General features: G+C 38.9%; 1 protein-coding gene across 1 annotated transcript in view; it reads left to right on the top strand.

The window, feature by feature from the left end:
• The window catches only part of Grm8 (glutamate metabotropic receptor 8), an 824,187-nt gene that overhangs the window by 731,346 nt on the left and 71,335 nt on the right, over positions 1 to 21,506 (top strand). The window contains exon 9 of the mRNA XM_048451013.3: positions 380 to 1,315. Coding sequence (XP_048306970.2) covers positions 380 to 1,315 — 936 coding nt within the window. The remainder of the gene's footprint in view (positions 1 to 379; positions 1,316 to 21,506) is intronic.

Here is a 21,506-nt window from a genome sequence, read left to right as displayed (position 1 = left end):
CTTTCTATAGGGATGGTTTTGTTTTGTTTAATTGGTTTTTTTTTGCTTTGTTTTGTTTTTATCCCTCTTATTTAATTTATAAGGCTTCCATATTAAAACTGTTTGGGCCAATAAATCTTTCTTTGGTATCATAGTGGTCAGCCTTGAAGAGGTAAGTAGAAAGTAATGACATTCATTTAGTTGACGATCCCAGTGATTGATTCGATCCAATCATTTAACAGTTTTATAAAGTCAATATCAGGGAAAGAAATGAGACTCTTATTATGGTAAACTGTATTTGTACTGTCACCATTCTGTGATTTATTACAAACCTGTGGCTAGGATTAGGATACTATAAATGAGGAAAAATAAAAGGCTCATTAATTTTTTATACCCACAGGTGGAAGACATGCAGTGGGCTAATAGAGAACACACACACCCAGCATCTGTCTGCAGCCTGCCATGCAAGCCCGGGGAGAGGAAGAAAACCGTGAAAGGGGTTCCTTGCTGCTGGCACTGTGAGCGCTGTGAGGGCTATAACTACCAGGCAGATGAACTCTCCTGTGAACTCTGCCCATTGGATCAGAGACCCAACATCAACCGCACAGGCTGTCAGAGGATCCCCATCATCAAGTTGGAGTGGCATTCTCCCTGGGCGGTGGTACCTGTGTTCATAGCAATATTGGGAATCATTGCCACCACCTTTGTGATTGTGACATTTGTCCGCTATAACGACACACCTATCGTGAGAGCTTCTGGGCGGGAACTTAGTTATGTGCTCCTGACAGGGATTTTTCTCTGTTACTCAATCACCTTTTTGATGATTGCGGCACCCGACACAGTCATATGCTCCTTCCGGCGGATTTTCCTGGGACTTGGTATGTGTTTCAGCTATGCCGCACTTTTAACCAAAACAAACCGTATCCACCGAATATTTGAGCAGGGGAAGAAATCGGTCACGGCACCTAAGTTTATCAGTCCGGCATCCCAGCTGGTGATCACCTTCAGCCTCATCTCCGTACAGCTCCTTGGAGTGTTTGTGTGGTTTGTTGTGGATCCCCCACACACCATCATTGACTATGGAGAACAGCGGACACTAGATCCCGAGAATGCCCGGGGAGTGCTCAAGTGTGACATTTCCGATCTGTCACTCATTTGTTCCCTGGGGTACAGTATCCTCCTGATGGTCACTTGTACTGTTTATGCCATTAAAACCAGAGGAGTCCCAGAGACGTTCAATGAAGCCAAACCTATTGGATTTACCATGTACACCACTTGCATCATTTGGTTAGCTTTCATCCCCATCTTTTTTGGTACAGCCCAGTCAGCAGAGAAGGTAAGCCCCAGGAAATCCTTTTGACAAACCTTTTCCTGGATGTATTGAAATTTAACTTCATTTAGAATTATTTTTCCTACTTTTAGCTCATTTATATTCTTTCAAGTTGCTTCAGTCTGTGGTGTGTGTGTGTGTGTGTGTGTGTGTGTGTGTGTGTGAAGGCTACATTGCTTTGAGTATGTGTGGCCTATGAATGACTTTTTACAGCCCCTAAGTACCACTATTGCATGCTCTTTAGCACGGTTGAAGATTGACAGACTTCGTATCATTTTCTGGGTCTCTTTTACAGCCCTGTTATCTGCAATGTCACTGTCCTTTTCCAAATGTTAATTAAAAGACAGAAGCAGAAAGGGCAGATGGGCTCACAGGGGTGAGCTGTCCCTGAGAAATCCCACTGCAAAGCAAATGACATCTTTTCTGTTCTGTGGAAACTCTGGGAAAAAGCCATTCCTTGACCATTATTATTCCAATCATAGAAGCAGAATTTATAGTAACACAACCAAAATTAAAACATACTGAGATGTGCTAATACAGTCCTAACCACTTACCACAGCTCCCTGGCCCCTCTTCTTGTTCATTTTACATTTACAAATGATCATGGTGATGAATAATTACAGTAACAGTGGACAACTATATAAAGTTGTTTGTATTTGTAGGTGAAGATCAATTGACTCTCTTGAAGTAATTTTCTTTGTCATTAATCCTCAGCTGCCATTTTTTCCATATAAAACACTGATTAGCAGAGAAAGTCTTCATATGAGCTGTGGTATTTGTTGGTCTAGATGCATTCAACCCTACACACAAGGAAGAGGAGAACCAACGTTAGCCCGAGTCCCCAGATTTGGAAAGTGGGATGAAGAAACTTGTAGCACACCAGGAGATGTTAGATTTCTGTAGTGATAACCCTTCATCCTTAATGTGTATGTAAGAAAGATCTCTCAAGAGAAGACTTAAACATTTGGCCACCCCCCCCCGCCATCATTCGAAAAACATCAACTATCTCATGGGAAATTATAGTGCTGGGACTGTAAAGATGCAGGTGAGGGCCTACATAACTTAAAATCTCAACCTAGTCATATGGAAAGTCCTCCACAAGGGATGGCAAGCTTATGAGAATGACCACTAAGCGCCCATTGGATCAATGGGGCATACAGCTATGTTTGGGCAGAAAAAAAAAAAGAACTTTAGTAAATTTTGATGACTAGCATAAACTTGCCATGAATTAGTGACCCCCAGCACTATCCTGACAGTCTGGCTTTGTGGGGACCACGGAAATTCAGTGTGGGCTCAAACATGGAGAGAGAAGTTAAAAGTAAGACAGTCAGGAGAGAGGCCCTTAGTCATGAAAAGATGTATTTCAGTATATCAGGATGGAAACGTATTAGAAATTAAACCTATAAATCTAACTTGTGAAAGAATATGCAAGCCAGAAAATAACTGTCTCCAAGTTCAATGTTTAATAGAGTTGTTTGTTTAGTCATGGAAAACAGCATCTTTTTTTCAGAGTTTGAAAATGCTCAAATAAATACATTTCTGGTAACGACAGTGTAAGCAGTTGTTATATTGAGTGCTAAAACCTCTTTTTCCCTACTGTGTTACCTACAGAGGCCATCACAACATGTTTACTGTGCTTCTGGTGACCCACAAGTATCCGAGCAGAGGATATCTTCTGTGTATTCTAGCTTGATATTCTTCCTCTTCTCTTACATTTTAAATAATAGAACTGTTATTTTTCATATAGTGACTTCTACGCATGGAAAGGTTAAAGCAATTGTGAATATGTTTGGGGTAATTCTTTTTAATTCAGTGCTTTAGAATTAAAATAAAACCATAATCTTGTATCAAGGTATTGGATAACACAGTGCTTCAAATTTGAATTCTCAGTGGATCTATAAAGTTATTTAAATATTTTCTCCCAGGGAGGAGCTCATGATTTCCTGCCACAACAAAGGAGTTATTGTCAATTGACCCTGCTGGGTGATGAAAAGTCATTCTTTAGGGATGTGGCACTGATAGAGATTGCCCATGCTCCAGTGGGTAACCCCCACTGCATTCACATATGGGTATCTTTAGTTGGACTTAGTGGGGTTTTATTTTGTTTTCTTTTATTTTGTTTTTTAAGAAGAGGACTTGAATTGGAAGGGACTTTTATTGGATGATGGACCTGGGGAAGAACTGGAGGAATAAACGACAGCATGGATATTATCAGATTTCACTGTACACATGCATACAATTCTTCAAGAATAACTTTTTCTAAATAAAATATTTTCTCCCCAAACAATGAGGTTATAGATCGTAGCTGTCTTCCAAAAAGCAGCAACTGAGATAAAGATTTGAACATGAAATGAGCACAGAAACCTGTAAGGGATTGAGGCTGCCCACTGTGATGCTGAGCCTTTGAGACGTGTATATCTCTGTTAAAATCTGAAAGTTATATTTACTTTTGTGAGTATGTACGTATCCATGCCTTCAGAGAATGTGGTTATCCAATTTCATTTTTTTTCTTTCTTACCTTTGTGGAGTAAAGGTATGTTTTAGAAACAAATTGTAAAACAAATAAAAAATATGCTAACTGGAATTTATTTTGTATTTATGATGTGATTAAATGGTAGACAGTCTGCAGAACTCAATAATAAGTAATAACTGTTGGGATTTTCAGAATGTTATAGAGATGTATCATTTAGTCTCTAGGTTGTAGAATTTAGACTGTCTCTATAGCAAGAGCTATTGGATCATAAATAGTCTTTGCCACTGAAGTACTTTATATAATAGAATTATGTGCTATCCTAAAACTTACCTTAAAATTTATTGTCTGCTTTTCTTTTAAAGTATCTTTGTTATTCAAGATGATAGATAAAATGCTTCATAGTATTTTTAACATTGTTAAAGCTATTGGCGTGGATATTAAAAATGAACTAGACATTTCTGTCTCTAAAAGAAGTCTTTAAATAAGTTTATTGACTTGGCAGGAGAGAAGAGCTGATCACTCCTCCATTTTCATTTATAATGCTCAGCCAATTAGCCCAGGTTATCAACTTGAAGCATTTACAACAGCCAGGCGACACACACATCCATTAATTCAGCAGATCCTTATTGAGCCTTGTGTCTGGCATTGGGCTAATTATTGAACCCACGTCAGTCTACCTCTCGGAGTGTCCTTGTAAGGATCAGCTTGGCTCTCAGCCCATGCCTTCCTGTTGCCTGCCAGCACCAGCAAGATGCCAGGCTCAAGGGCAGGAAAGATGGTGAGAGGTCAGATTGGAGAGGAGAAAGCAAATAACTATGCATCCTTTAACTCTACATTAATGACGCAGAATTTGTACCATGGAAAACAGCAGGGCACATTTTCTCCCAGTGCACACACGTATCAATATGCCAGCTGAGAGTAGTGTCTACTGCAGGAAAGTTGTTGAGCCATGCAGGTCTCTCTGAAATTGCAAGAAGCAAGAAACAGAAGTAAAGAGAATTGAATAATCTACAAAGATGGTCCGGAAAACATTCCTATGTAACCAAGTTATCAGTTATCAAAAGAACAGGCAGTGCAGAACCAGAAAGATTGATAGCTCTTTGATGTGTGTCGTGCCTGCTTTCAGTAGCAAACACCATTTAACTTGTCCACATGTTTTCTCTTTAGATCTATAATTACGTAACTTGCTCGTACTTCTGGAATCTGCTAAATATTGGAAGAAATTTACTTTCTCATTCTTTTGGAGAAGCAGTATAAAGAAAATATAGAATTACGGAGGTACTTTGTAGTTATACCCAAAGTCACATAATTGTGCTGAAAAGACAAAAATATATTTAAAATCATTAACCTAATCGTGTAGAAAATAATCATTATTGGTAGTTACAGGCTCAAAGGGTGGCAGAAATCTCTTAAAGACATTTTATCTTTCCTAATTGGGCCCATAAAATGCAGATAGCCAGACAATCGTTATGACACTGCCAAACTCCAAGGAGTACAATGATCCAACTAGATCGATGGCTACAAAAACAAAAACAAACAAAAAGCAATATCAGAACAGAAAAACAAAAACTGACAGATGCCTTAGGATTTCTATTGCTATCATGAAACACCATGACCAATAGCAAGTTGGGGAGAAAATGGGGCGGGTGTATTTAACCTACTTTCCCTCACCACAGTTCACCATCAAGTGAAGTCAGGACAAGAACTCCAACAGGGCAGGAACCTGGAGGCAGAGCTGATGCAGCAGCCAAGCAGGGGTGCTCTTTACTGGCTTGCTCATCATGAATTGCTCAGCCTGCTTCCTTTTGGAACCCAGGACTACCATTCCAGGGAATGCTCCACCCACAGTGGGTTGGGCCCTCAGTCATCAGTCTCTAATTAAGAAAATGCCTTACAGGATTGCCTACAGCCCAGTCTTAAGGAGTTATTTTCTTAACTGAGCTTTTTCCTCTCAGATAACCTTAGCTTTATTCAAGTTGATATAAAACTATCTAACAACGTTAGCAAAACAAACAAAAAACAAACAACCCCTCCACAGCTCTGCCAAACAAAACACCCAAAGAGTGAAACCAGTACATCTGAACCAGCTTTCCCCCCTTGCCATGTAGAGTATCTACGCCATAACTCAAGTCAGAGACTTAGAGTTATCTTCAACCCCATTTTTCTAGTAGCTCTACTCTATTGTTTGATTGTCTCAACTTCAAATGCCACCCCATATAAACTTGTAGACCATACAGCCTGTCTATTAGATATGTATCTGATTGAATACAGTCCCAGGTAGCGTTCTTCATATAATACATTCTCAGTAAATGCCCTTTAAATCAGTAGGTGTCATATCTTATATAGTAATGACAATATAATAATTTTGTTTATATATAATACACAGTATAATAAAATTGTTTGCTTAGGATATTTTAGGTTAATGCTTAATTCAAGTCTATTATATACCTCTCTTGTGATCAACATTAAACTCTTCATTGGAATTTTTGCTTTTTAAGTAATTGGCCACATTTATCTCTCAAAATCATGTGTTCCTTTCACTTACTTTTAAAGTATGGCTACTAAATACTTAAAGCAAAGGGCAAATATATATATATAATAGTTGTACTTCTTCCTATGCAAAATTCACAAGCAAAGAAGTTTTGTAGTGGTCTGCACTTTGAGCATTTCACCTCTTTCTTTTTTCCTTGTGCTTTCTATATATCTGCCTGCGATACACAATATATCACAAAATAAAAACAATGCAGGGGTAAGGAAATATGGAGCTGCAGTTATTGTAGGGAAGTGCACAGCTCTGGAGAGTCAGTGCTGGGAATTAATTTCTGGATCCTTCGGGTAAGCTGAGGATATATAAGCAAGAAGCCATACTCCTACTGATGGGAGTAAATTCCCCTAAGACTACAAATTCAACTGTAGAGCTGTATAAAACAAACACCCTCTGTTTTGAGTCCTTCTTATTCTCAACCAAGAGTACACTTGATTTTATATATTCTGAGAAAGAATAGGAAGATTATTTACTTTTCAAAAACATGATTTTGCCTCATTATTATCTTTTGAATCAATAGATACCTCATCATAATTTTTCAGTTACACAATTTGTGAATCATTAAAAGTGTTTAACACACAGTAAGCAGTGAATCTGTGCTGGGCATCATTACCAGTAAGGTGTCATCCATGAAGACAGGGAGCTTATTTGGCTTTGCCCACCATTGCATTCTAAGCATATGCATGATAACATGCCTGAAACAGTATATTTGTTTAATGACTAAAGTATCAAAATAATTGCAAGTCATGGATCTCACTTGATTTAAGCAGACAGTTAATTTCAATTTTCTGTAGTCACTAGTGTCTACACTGTGAGTGTTTTATCAAACATGGCATATGCTTGTGAGTATGTGTGTGAAAATACATCAATGAAAGAGGGATATGAGGGAGACAATAATCTACAGCAGGGAAAGCAGATATTTCTGAGGCAATGTGTAACTGGCTTCAGATATTTAGCAGAAAACAATATGGAGGAAAACCTAGGAAGCAATTGCTAAAATCTTTATGCTGCAATTGAAAATATGAACAGCTTTAAGGGGGTTTATGAGACAGATCTCTCTGACTAGTAATAAAATATCTGCCCTAAAGAATAATCCACAAGAATCAAGGTCTTTCAGAACCTGGAAATGTCTACATAGCCTGGCTGTCAATGAAAAAGGATGCAGGACAGACACCTCAGACCAGACATCCTTACAGCCACATGTGTCCTTTAAAATAAGGAGGAGAGTGGAAATAAAGAACAAACTCTGCTTTGCATGTATGCACCTGTCTGTTGTTCTGTCTGCTGTTGAACGATGTATACGCCATTTTGGTCTTATTTTCTTGCCACCTTGTACTCATTTGAAGTGGTTCCCTTTGGAGACTTCAGTTACACCTCAGGTGACAGCACTGTCTCAAGTGGTGCGGGAATTTTCTCTTAGGTAATATCAGTTGCGCCAGGATGTTTTAATATTTCTTTAGAAGGGGAGAAACAAATGAGAAGCGAAAACTGGAAAGAAAATATTTATTTGGTCTTTCTTTTCCAGGTAAACTAAAGGATATACCTATATGAACATTTAGAAGGAAAAGGAGAATGAATTTCTTATAAACATATAGGCATGCCTGGGAAGGAGTTTGATTCTGCCTTGTCTGACTTTTTTGTTTGTTTTTCTTAAGATTGTGCACATATTCTAGCTACAGAAAACTTCAGCTTTACAGATTCATACAATTCTTTTGGAGATTCTTATCTTACTTGACACTACAAAGGGATATTTATTCAATAAATCCTGATTCGGTTCCACAGTGTCATGTTTGGGACTCTAGGGAAAAAAAAAACATGGTACTAGAGCTATTAATTGTAAACATTTGGTAACTATGGGGTTGTGGTATTTTCTCATACTTTTATTTTAAACTGAACTGAGTTTTAAAACATTGTAATTGTCTGTGCCTTCATGAGCTGGCACATTGCAAATTGCAATGACTTCATGAGCTGGATCATTATTGAATCAGGTGGGAAGGTGGTTGATCATAGAGCTAACACATGTCATTGCATCATATTGTTGATATGATCCAAAACACTATGATAATATATCTATTTAATATTATTTTTCAGAATATATAGACTTGGCTTTATTTAGAAATATTTGGAAATTGGTCAGATAAAAATACATTTTTTTCTGTATTGATAAAGTGTGGTTGATATCCAACCACTTGATAATAGGGAAGTAGTGACTAATTTACTTATTGTTAATTCAAGGTGCATTTTCCAGCATTCAGTAGAGACTTGTGTCTCATGGAAGCATACAGAATGCCAGAAAGAGAAGATGACAACAAATAAATAGTTTCTTTGAGCTAAAATCATAATACAGTTTTATGTGCAAAAATTAAAAACATATATCTATATTGTATATCACATATAAGTTAACATGACTCACCTTAAATTGTGAAGAACATTTATCCAAGTGCTAGCATAAATTCCACTATTTAAGATATAAGTAAACCAAGTATACTCAAACATTTAAATGAATGAAAATAAAACTCCATAGCCGTCTCCCTCGATGCCTTATAAAAAAACCCAAAGGACATATGTGGCTATCATCAAGGAAGTCTTAAACTATTTCATGATGAAAGGACAAGTAACCAGAAGATGCTAGATGACCATCAGGTAAACATGCAAAAAAGTGTATTTCAGAATAGCGACTCCCAAATTTCTGCCTTCTAGTTCAACTACGGTGTAAGGAGAGGGAATGTTAAAATTATATAGTTTTGAAGAATAAGGAGTGTCTGCCAGAGGTGGTCTTCTCTGGGAATAAGGCACAGAAGGAGAAGGATGTAAGTACTTTTATGTCATAAATAACTAGGGGAGGGGAATAGGAAATATACCTCTTCTAGAGCTGATAGAGTTTCCAATTGTTTGAACACATCCATCCTATCATAAGTTCTTGCTAGCTAGTGTCCTTATCTTTAAAAGAGAAACCAGTCAAGAAAAATAATCATTTTTTTTACATGTCCATCTCCATCCATCCTAAGCAAAGGAAAAAACCTCTACCGGTATTTTTTCTCAATTAACCTGGCCTGACAATCATAATTATAAATCAATATTCATGGCTTATTGAGACTGAAAAACAAAAGCAATAATACAAATTAGAAAGAAGAAAAACAGAAATGGAAAAGAACAAATAATTCCAAAAGAGAAAAAGAATAACAGAAAATTCAGATATTTGAATTTTAACATTCAGCATTCTCAGGTAGAACCAGAATATAATGAATATACACACATATGTCTAGGTACAGGATCCTCAACACAGGTGAGGGAAAATGCTAGACATGGAAAATAGAAGCAAATGTGCTAGAGAAATAATCTAAATATTGATGTGATAAAAATGCATATGAGAAAACACTGTTGATAATCATAGAGGATCCAGTGGAAGTAAATTAGCTTATGAAGCAATTTCAAATATAAAAGCATTTGAGGTCTTGTCAGATCTTTTTATATATAAGCATATTTTTATATGCTTTTTCTCTTTTGTCTTTCCTTCCCTCCTTTCTTCCCTCTCTCCCTCCCACCCTCCATTTTTCTCTTCCTTCTTTCCTTTTGCTTTCCTCTTTTTTTCTGTGTGTGTGTGTTTGTGTGTGTGTTGCTGACGATTGAATCTAGCGTGGTATACTAAGCCATCAGTTTGATTCTTAACTCATCTGGTATCCCAGACAGGTCTTGAATTCTATTGGTAGCCTAGGACAGTCTTGAACACGCAATACTTTTGCCTCTTATATTTCTGGGATTACACAAAGGTACAACTAAGCCTGGTTGAAATGCTAGAACTCATGATTATGATTATGATTATGAAAGGCTAGAAATTGTGATTACCTTTTTATCTGCAAATCTAATAATGTTTCTTGCATGAGTCTAAAGTAAATAATATTTAGCGGTTATTAAAAACAGTCACAGTTGGTAATGTTCTTACATTATTAGAAGGATCAAGAAGACAAAACATGGAATAGGAATTCTTTTACTTGAATGAAAGTAAATGTCATTAGCTCTGTATTTCAAAATTTGTTATATTACTTAAAATTGGTAGTATAAATGGGTGTGGTGATGCACACCTTTTAATCTCAGCACTCAGGAAACAAGTACATTTTTATGAGTTCTAGGTAAGCCTGATTTACACGTTGAGTTTCAACCTAGTCAGACCAACATAGTGAGATCCTGCTTCAAAAAACCAAAACAAGACAACACAAAGTGAACAATGAATCAAAAAAGGAAGTCTGTAAGAGAAATCCAGGAGTGTAGAATATGCCAGTTCATCATATCACCAACCTTATCCTTTGACAGACTAACAGGTAGCATTTAAATGTAAGACTCCAAACAGATAACTGCACTCTCTGTAAAAATGAAATGAAAGATGAAAGATTATTCAAGCTTACCAGTTTCATAAAATGATAATGGAAGATAGGTAGATGGATAATAGATACTCATATTGTTGATTAAAAACATGGATTTCATTTAATTACCTAATCCATGTGATATAACGATAGTTGTATACAGTCAAGACTAAATAAAGATTTCAATACTCTTTCCTGAGACAACATGAACTTATACTCTCATATCAGGAACCTTTAGGGTTTACTATATCTTAAGGAATCTTATTGATATATGTATATACAAAGACACATTGGATTACTTTACCTTAAAACTGGTGACTGCGCTCTGTCACAAATATTTGTTAAATATTTTGCATGTGCATGCATTGTTGCTCTGTTGTTTTGTATTCAAGAAAATGAAGAAATGAATAAGGAACCTTTATCAAGTTTCTTAGCATTGAGTAAAGGTGAGTGTGGAACACACCTTATACAAAGCAGAGGGTAGAATAAAACCTTGAGGTCAGAGATGGTGGAGAGAAGAAAACAGAGTGTTCCTTTGAGAAAAGAAGCAAGTCTCACAGAAGAGGTAGAATTAAAGTCGGCCTGGGGATATGGTGAGAGCAAGAGATGGAAATAGTCTCCTGAACTGTGGCAACACTGGTTTAAATATTAAGGAAAAAGAAATGCAGATAACACTTGCAAAACTTATGAGAAGCTATCCTAAGATTGGATTAGTCACTAGAGGGCTGGATGGCCGTATGCCTGCTATTAGCACACCATTTACTTTGAAAAGGTATTTCCCAGTATGGGCAATAAATTATGCAGTTACTTGTAAGATTAGGGTAGCCAATAATTGGGAGCCATTCCAAGGAAGAACTTCTGCCAAGTTTGTGTGTTATTTATCAGGGATTTGAGTATATCTGTATATTTGAACCATTCAAAACTTTAAGATAGTCTCAGGGCAACTATATGGAAAATTTCTCCACCCTTGGTGAATTGTATAAATTATAAAGCACAAAGATAAGAAGAAAGTAAAATAAGTTTACTGAAGAAATTCAGGCAAGAAAATGTTTGGACATGTTTCAGCTTGAATTAGGAACAGAAGACAAATCAGGGCAGGGCTTCCAGAGTCCAGGCTGTCTGTTCAATAGCACAGGTTGTCGGGCAGAGGTAAGGCTTTTACCCAGTTCTGCGTCAGAGGGAGGTGATGCTTTCTTCTGGTCTTGACTAAGAAAAAGAAAACTTTTTGTTGTTGTTGTTGTTGTTCAGGGAGATAGAACATAAAGCCTCACTTATGTTAGGCAAATGCAACCCTTGAATCCTTTAAATTTTTTCTTCTTAATTTCCACTAGGAAGTGGTTCTTTCCCGTTTCTGCTTATTGTATCTAGCCAAGAATGGGGAGGCTTAGTTGAGATTACAACATGGAAAAGAGGTAAAAGTACTTCTCACAAATAAAAACCAAGATACCCTTGACTGGATTATGATTTTTAATAAACAAAACACTAAATAATGAAGTAAATGTTAAACTATCTTCACGTATCATTTGTGTTATGGGTTTGTGTGAAGGTCAGAAGTCCATTTCTATGAGTTGATTTTTCTCCTTCCACAATGGAAATTTCAGGGATTGAAATCAGTTCTAGAGAAGCCATTTTGCTGGTCCCTGAAGAAATCGTCACAGTTGAAATATCAGGGTGTCCACAAGTTCAAGGAAGACTGTGTCCCAGTGCTAAGAAGGGAAGTGGGCATGAGTTCATATCTGCAACCAATAAGTTATCTCCAATTGACAATCGTTTGCAAAGGAAAAGTTAGTTTTCTCCAGCAAAATCTCACTTTGTATACAAATGACATGTAAGCATAGGTCCAGAAGTAGATAGCCAACACAAAATGAACGCAATGAAATTTTTGTAGGTTTTTTTCATTTCTTCATATTGTTTTGTTTGGTCATCTTTTTTTTTGTAATCTTATTCGTCCTTTGCTTGTATAGTATGATTTCTTAAGTTCCTGATTTTATGGGTTTAGTGTGTGTGTATGTGTGTATGTTGTCCTTTTTCTTACTGATTCTGGTTTATTCCTTCCTTTTATTCTATTTCTAAAAAGAGAGGGAGAAAAAAAGAGTCATGGAGATGGATGGGTAGAGAGGTGGGGAAGATCTGGGAGGAGATGGTGAAAAGGAAACTGTGGTCAGAATATGTTTTATGAAAAAAACACCCAAATTATTTCTAAATGGTAAATCTCATTTAAATAAATAATTCTGTTTTTAATTAATAAATTTGAGTACTAAGTGAGCTTGTGAAATTTTTAGGGTAATCTTGATTTTTTTTCTATTTGCTCTTCCAAAAGTTACTCAATATCTGTTTTCCTTTCTGATACTTGTACATAATTTTGGCATCTTGCATATAAATCTAGTTTTCTTATTGTCTCTTTAAAATTACTTTTTAAGGTTCTTGTAAATGAGTTCTTAGTATAACCTGAAAGAGTTTGTCTTTTGACAGGGTCATGAAATCTGGGAACAGATTAGTTTTAAACCAATAAATACTAATTGTATGTTTGCACTCTTTTTGGCTCTAGAGATGAACTGGTTACTTTCCTTTTTTATTTAATTAAAATATAACTATATCTTTACTCTTTCCCCCTCAAATCCTTACCACAACCTCCTACTCCTTTTCAAATTCATGACCTCTTATTCTTTAACTGTTATTGTTACATTATACATGTGTATATGTATATATAAATATGTAAATATAACCAGCTGAATCTGTTAAGTATTGCTTATGTGTCTATCTAACCACTTGGGATAAACTAATCATTTAGGTTGCTCATTTTGGAGAAGGCTATTTCTCCCTTTCCTTGTTGTATGGAGGGTGCTTGATTGTTTCCCAACTGCTCAGCCTCGAAATAATCACACAGAGACTGTATTAATTATATCACTGCTTGACCCATTAGCTCTAGCTTCTTATTAGCTAACACATACATCTTAATTTAACCCATTTCTTGTGATCTGTGTATCGCCACATGGAAGTGGCTTCTGGGTTAAGTTCTGTCCGGCATCTGTCTCTGGCATGGACTACATGGTTTCTCTCTGATTTCACCTCCTTTCTCCCAGCATTCAGTTTAGTTTTCCCTACCTACCTCTATTTCCTGCACAGGCCCAAGACAGTTTCTTTATTAACCAATGATATTCACAGCATACAGAGGGAATCATACATCACTCTCTCAACAGTTTTTAACTGTTGCTAGCTCTTCATCTAGGAGTTGGGATCCAGTGCAATTTCCTCCATTAGCAGTGTTTACAAAACAATTTTGTAATTTAAAAATTTCAATGAGTTCTTACCTCACACTTGTATATTTGTGTACAACCACACAGCCTCAGTCCCACACATATATCTTCCACAGAAGATTTCAGATTCTCAAGCAATTTTCACTGTTAACATATTTCTATTGCTAGTTGTTTTTTCTCTGAAAAGTTCTCAAATACTTTGAATTGAATGTAGTATTGGAAGCTGTAAGCTTATCATCAAAACTCTTGAAGTATTGACTAAATCAGCAAGCAACCTATCACCATAACTCCTCCCTTTCTTCAAATCAACACTCTCCGGGGCTAAAATGACCAATCGAATTCCTCATTATTGAACACTTGGCTATATTGGGCACTTATTCTAAAGAACTGACAATGACAAAGCATGAAATAAGTACAATCAGAATGCAAAAGTGTCTTCTATGTTATGGCAAGAGATGCAGGTATGAGCAGAGACAGTCAGTACCGCAGGGTTTCAACATGCCTCTCAGAAACAGGGCCTTGATTTGGGCTTTTCCATTTTGCTTATAATTGATCGGATTTTACATACTGCAATTTACATATTTTCCGGAAGACCTTAGTGTCATATCTTTCCCTTGTTTACATTCTGAGAAAGCATGCTACTTTAATCCTTCTTTCTTTGTCTTATCTCATCTTCCTTTTGCTCTACTGGTCCCTGATTTTGGACTTTCTCCCAGCCCCATTCGCTTGAAGTGTTCATCATCAGCATAGCTTCTGCTAGGCAGATTTGCCTAAGCCCGCTGCTCTGTTTTCCTGAGCTCTGCCCTTTCCATGTTCAAAGAAAGGGTGTGGAACAAAACAACACTGAAATTCAAAAGCAACTCTAGACTCAAGTTGTGAAATTAAGCTATGTAAAAAAGCAAGATCTATTGTAATGAAAATAACTACTACTTACCGGATTCCTTTTATATATACAGCACATGGTTAAATTCTTCATATATAAAGTCATTTCCTTTCATCTCAATGAGACTCCAAGTCACTGAAGTGAATTCTGAAGAAAGGTTGCAAATGTTTGCATTTGTATTGCAGGTGGACCTGTGGTTGAACTTATTCTGTCCACAAGTTTTGGGGATTTTAGCATTGACTTCACATTTCTCCACTGTGTTTAGTTTCTTTCTATCTTATTCCTTCTTTTCCAGAAACATTGAATGGGATATTTAGAGATTTACACTTGGTAGCTGACTTTGACTTCTCCTTCACTCACTCCTTTTTTATTTGTTAAGGAATTACAAAATTGTGTTTTTTATTGAAATGTCTACTGTACCCTCTCTCTGTCCCTTACTTCCAAGGTCAAATCCCCAGCTCATGCCCATGCGACTATTGAAGCTTAAGTGTTAGTCTCCTTGGTTTGCTCTTTTTATAGGAAAGTAAGTTAGTTACTTCCCTATAGCTGTGAAGTGACAGTCTTGCCAATGCAACTCAGAAAAGAGAATTTATTAGGACTTACAGATTCAGAGGGTGAGTCTGTGATCATCACGGAAAAGAGCATGGCAGCAGGCAGGAAGGCAGACATGGCTCTGGAGCAGTAGCTTAGAAGTTATATCTGACCCCTAAGCGTGAATCAGAGAGACAGTGAACTGTATATGGTTTAGGTTATTCAAAACCTCAAAGCCTAAACCCAATGACACCTGTCCTCCAACAAGACCACACCTTCTAAGCCTTCTCAGTTTTACCTAGTGACTAGCAAATATTTGAATATGTGAACTTGTGGGGGCCATTCTTATTCAAATTGTCACATTATTTAGTAGTTACTCTGATTTCAGTCCTGAAGCAGTTTGATAATATTTCTGCTTTGTCAGTCTTCATAGCTATTCTCATTCAGCTACATTGTACTTCATACCTTCCCCTAGATCAATACTGATAGCAGCAATTGAGCCATATATGGGCTGCATTTGTGAAGTTAAATATCACTAGTAGAGCACCTGGATTAATTTGCATAATTGCAGAATTCGTTACTCACTATAAATCTTACCTGTGATTATCAGTTTTAAGCTAAATTGTTATCTATAATCCATTGGTTGAAACGTAAGGTTTCTAAACTTCGTCTTTCCAACATTATCTTTAATTTTATTGAAATTATTTTTCTAACGAAACCATAAAATCTTTTCTTACAAACATTACACTTTCTATAAATATGCCTATTTAGCAGATCAAAGTTGGACCTGGTAGACAGCCTCTCCCAGTATCCTTCAGTCCCTACCTGTTACAGGGTATGGCTTGTATACCCCACCAGCTACTTTGAACTGTCAAACCCAGCAGCTGGACTGCCCTTCCCCCAGAGGCAGACTTTTAATCCCAATATAATCCAGACATTTTGTTTACCCTCCCTCTCTTGTACCTTTGACCTCCTGCTGCTGCACCTGGTTTCTCTCTCTCTCTCTCTCTCTCTCTCTCTCTTCTTCTTCTTCTTCTTCTTCTTCTTCTTCTTCTTCTTCTTCTTCTTCTTCTTCTTCTTCTTCTTCTTCTTCTTCTTCTTCTTCTTCGACCTCCCTCTCTCCCCACATGGCCCAGCTTAGTCTGGTCACTCCAGTCTGCCTCTGACTATGCTCTCCCTTTTCTCTATCACAAACTTTCTTCTTTATTCTACCTAGGAGCAGTCATGTCATTTTGTTCCTTTTTATTTATTTTCTTCATTCAGTATGCTTTCAGGATTTCTACTATACTACATTTCTAAAATTGTGTTTTATTATTCATCTGTGGGATTTTAGACTCCATCTTAGAGGCCTGAGGCCAAACCCCTCAGAAGCCTGAGGCTGTGAAGACAATCCCACAGTTCCAGGAATTCCAGGAATGCCAAAGACCTGGAGGGTCTCTCACACCTGCACAAGTGCACATCTCCATGAACAGACTGTAGATATTTGCTTTTAAAAAGCTGTCTGACTGAGCCCCCGAGGTCCAAATGAAGACTGAGAAGCCATTGACAATGGCACTGGGTCTTGTTTCGTCTGCATGGACTGGCTTTTTGGGATCCTGGCCTGTTTGGATGCTCACCTTCCTGGACCTGGAGGGAGCGGGGAGGAACTTGGATTTCCCACAGGACAGGAAACCCTGACTGCTCTTGGGAATGGTGAGGGAGGAGGAGAGGGAGTGGGGGAAGTGGAAGGGTATTGGGAGGAGGGGAGGAAGTGGAAAGAGTGTTTTTGGATACTTGAATAAACAACAACAACAACAAAAAAGCTGTCCTCTCCTTTCAGTTGGGCCACAGTCTCAAAACCAACCAAGAAAACTGTGGTCAGCTGCAGCTTAAATAATAGTTGATTGATTGAGGTCTTAGTAGAGTTTGGTTTGCCTTTCCTGGTAGTCTTGAACTCTGCAACACTATGGTTCTAACTCTCCTTAGTCACTGAAAGATTTATGGCACGGGTGACTTGCTGGTGTGGGGAACAATGCAGCAGGTAAGGGACAGACCGATAGGCCATTGGGAGAGAGCTTGGGTTTTATTTAGTGGATATTGGGAGGGTGTAAGTGTAGGGGGGTTATGGAGGTGAGAGAGAGAGAGAGAGAGAGAGAGAGAGAGAGAGAGAGAGAGAGAAGAGGAAGGGGAAGAAGGAGAAGACAGAAGGTGCCTCTTCAGAAGAACAGATAGAGGAAGAGAGGGAACTCAAGATCAGTTTGTCTTGACAGAAAAGAAGAGATTAGGAGTGGGTAGAACTTGTCTTTTAAAGGGACACGCTATCCATGTGACAGGACAGGCAGTATAATTAATTATAATTAGAACATTTTTATCTTTTTCTTATAATAAAAAGGCAAGGAGTAAAACATGGCGGGTTAAGGGGACAAGAGCACTGAGTTCGCAAGACTGCATTCTGCTGATTTGTGGGCATCGAATTCTTGGGAGACTTGAGAAATTTGGGTGCTGGTCATGTCCTGGGGTATCTGGTTGTTTCACTCCTGTCCAGGATTTGTGATGTGGAACTATCTAGTGTTTCTGGGTCCTGGCAAGGTGTTGACAGAACACAGGTCAAGATTAAGTTTAGGAAGAAAAATCTTTCTTTAGGTCCTGTTGTTATGATTTCAGCCACAATAAGGCTGACACTTCTAGGTTTTAGGGTCATGCATTTGGGGACAAGCCCTCAGGCAGAAGTGCCTAATGGTCCTGGGGATATTAAAGGACTCTCGTGACCCATGTGTGGTGTGGTTGCATCATCCATGTATGACTCAGCTAAGCCCTTGCACGCATATGTGAGCCCTGTCATCTGCATATGACTTACTCACATCAACTCCCTGTATTCATGTGCTAGGCAGCTTTTAAAAGCTGGACACGTCATCTCCCTCCCCCCTTCCTCCCTCCCCCCTTCTCTCTCTCTCTGCACACTGACTTCCTCAGGCCTGTACATGCCCTGTCTAATAACTTCTAAGCAGGTTTGTTGCATGTTCCTTGTTTCCTTCTCACTTGCACCAGGTAATTTCACTAGTAATTAAGGAGGAAGCTGTCAGGACCAGGAAACTGAGAGAGGGGTGTATCTGACATGTTTAAGGTGAATCCTTCATTTTGGCTCCCTGGAACTCAAATGAATTCTTTGAGTTTCTGGAAACAAAAGTTTTAGACACATACATTGTATGAACGACAGCATAAACCAGAATGACTGTGACAGGTGTTTCTGTACAATGAAGAGCATCTTTAGAAAATGACCAAGGAGAATTTAAAATCTCGAGCCTGCAGTGTAGCAGTGGTAGTACTCTGCCAGAGTTAGAGTAATAGCTTATTAGCATTTTATTGATAATGTTAACACTATGCATGGCTGCATAATGAGAGAGAAATTTGAAAACTTGCATTTGTCCTCAGACCTTCATAACTTTCAGGTACAAACGTTAATAACTTGCATTTGTATACCTTAAAACATCTTTTCTTTAGAACATGGTAAGAAGTTATGCTGAAATCTGTTTTGTGAGGTTTTACTTTTTAAACTGGCAAAACCTCTCAGCCATCAAACTGCATCAGAGATCTTGGAGAAGGATAAAATTTTTTCTTGAGTTATTGATTTAAAAAAATGACAGAGAACTTACTCGATTGGCTATGTAGAGCCACTCCTCAGGGTCCTCCGTGATCATTGAGGGCAGGGATTTCAGGGCTGTATTTGCTTTTTGCTGTTAGTGTAGGGTCTGCCAGGCTTAGACAATCCTGAGGGTTAGGAATCTATAGGAAGATAAGCCTTCCTCGCTCTGAGCAGCCAGGCAGTTGATTCCAGTTTTTCTTTGTCCACTGTCTAGAGATCTTCAGGAGTTTAGACAAAAGCCTAAACTCCTAGTTCACCTAGTGGTTAGCACTTTCACTTGATGAAGAGAATTACAGATGGATGTTCTTCTGTGCCCTTTTGTCTTCTGTCTTCTTTGAAGGAAATGGGGTGGTGTTGCTAGGAGTCATCCTGTCTCTCTGTTATGAAAAGCCTATTAATAATTAAACATTTAAATGCCATTGGCCAGATGTCTGAGCACTTGAGGGCCATTTATCGGGTATGTATTTAAAATTTTGGCTACAATATAGAATCTTCCTGGAGACCTGGGTCCAAGCCTGACGGCACTGGTTTTTAACTTAACAGGTGAGATTTATAATGGCTCCTATGAACTGGAAAGTAGAGTCCTTGCAGGTGGGGGAGAGTCCATGTACTGCAGAGGTGGGTAAACACACCGTATGTAACAGAGCATAAAAGTAATTTTTCAAAGAACAGTTAATGGTTTAACGCAGGTCGTGTGAGGAACCTACTTCTTGAGCCATTTGGTTAGGGGTAGAACCTCACGAGTCTGTGGTTCCTCCCTTTCCTAAGCTCAAACAAAATGGCGGAGGTCATAGTTGCCCATGTGCTGTAACTCTTTGCATTTCACCATCCACTGGTAGAAGTTAAAAATGTATATAGTTTTGTCAGCCTGTTTACCTCGGGTGAGGCAGAAAGATAAACAACTGGCCAGGTTGTTATCTGTTTGTCCACAAGATAATGGGGGCTGAGACAGGGCAGTCGCCCAAGAGGACTAGGCCAAGAGGGGAATTGTATCCTGAAAAGGATCCATAGATCCAAACAGTGAAGACACCATTTGGGTGGTGCTAGGGCCCTGGGCCTGAACAACCAATGCTCTGCTCTGTGAGCGCAGTGCTCAGGCAAAGCCCAAATCCTTGCGTGTGGGAAGTGCCAGAGGAGACTGCCAGGGAAAGCTGACCAGGAGGAGGGGATCTTACCAATTGTCCTAGTGGACTGGGAATTGGAAACTAAGCTGGTAGCAGGTCCAAGTCCAGGATCCCCACATGCCTTGGATTACCAAAAAGGGGCCCGGGGCCCAGTGGTGGCCTAGACAGGGCTCCATGAATGGAAGAGAGACAGAGTCTGCCCCAGACTGGCTTAGCTGTAGTGGACTGTGCTGGGACAAAGTTTATGGCATGACTGTGGCTACATGCGAGGAAAGAAAGGCAGACAAACAGAGAAGGGAGAAAGAGTAGAGGCTGCATTTCCAACTACCAGTCACTGGTAGAAAGTAAGCTTACGATAGGCAGCTATGTACCTTGATATCTGAGAGGGTAGGCACGGCTTCCATGAGGAAAGAAGAAGGTCCAAGAGATCGAACTGTAGCATCCCAGAAGTTCAGCGTGGACCGAGGCTCAGGCTGACCATAGGTCATCAGGGCCATCGCTGAGGCCGTGAGAATGGGTGGGTCAAACCAAACCCCTACACTGTGACATGGAGTCGGGGGCCAAGTGAGGGGCTTTAAGCCAGAAATGCAAGTGGTCGATCAGGACTGGGCCTTTTTACACAGGGAACCACTGCCGAGCAAACTCACAGTCATGGAGGCCTGTCCAGACATGTAGTAAAAGGCTTACTGTTAGTGTTGATGTTGGGTATAGAATTCTAGCTATTTTGAATTCGGAAAGTCGCCATATAGAAAGGTTAAAGGTTGTAGGATTGATTCCTAGCAGTCCTCAACTGCAAGAGAGAGTCTGCCAAGTTCACAGCACTAATGAAAGATTTATGAGACAAGGGATCCTGGCAGTCCCCCCTGTTGGTGTGTGTGGGGGGGAGGGCACATGGCGGGTAAGGGACAGACAGATACCTCATGTGAAGAGCTAGGTATGGAGAGCTTTCTTTAGTGGGTGCTGGGAAGGTGTAAGGATGGGGGCTAGGGAGGGGAGAGAGAAAGACAGAGAGAGAGGGTCAGAGAGAGGAAGGGAATAGGAAGGTGGCAGGAGAAGGAGGCAGAGACTGCCTCTTCAGAGAGAGAGAGGGACAGAGGAAGCAGGAGATCAGCTTGTCTTGGCAAGATTGGGAGTGGGTAGAACTTGTCTCTTAAAGGGACAGGGTACCCAGGTGACAGGGCCAGGCAAGCGTAAATTAAATTCTAACAGTAGCTTTTCAGGAAGAGACAGTAATCTCAATTCCTTTGTTTTCTCCAACACTCACTCCTTCTAGCCCGAAATGCCTGTCTGTCAAAGGGCTTTGCATATAGGTTCAGATGAGTGTATTTGTTAAACTGGATTTTTTTTTCAAAGTTTATTAAATTATGAAAGTTTCCATTTCCGCCCCTCCTCCAAACACCC

Source organism: Myodes glareolus, chromosome 25, assembly GCF_982192425.1.
Source record: "Myodes glareolus chromosome 25, mMyoGla1.1, whole genome shotgun sequence".
In the NCBI taxonomy this organism is placed as follows: domain Eukaryota; kingdom Metazoa; phylum Chordata; class Mammalia; order Rodentia; family Cricetidae; genus Myodes; species Myodes glareolus.
Note: the sequence above shows the minus strand (reverse complement) of the source record. Positions and strands in the feature narration are given on the sequence as shown.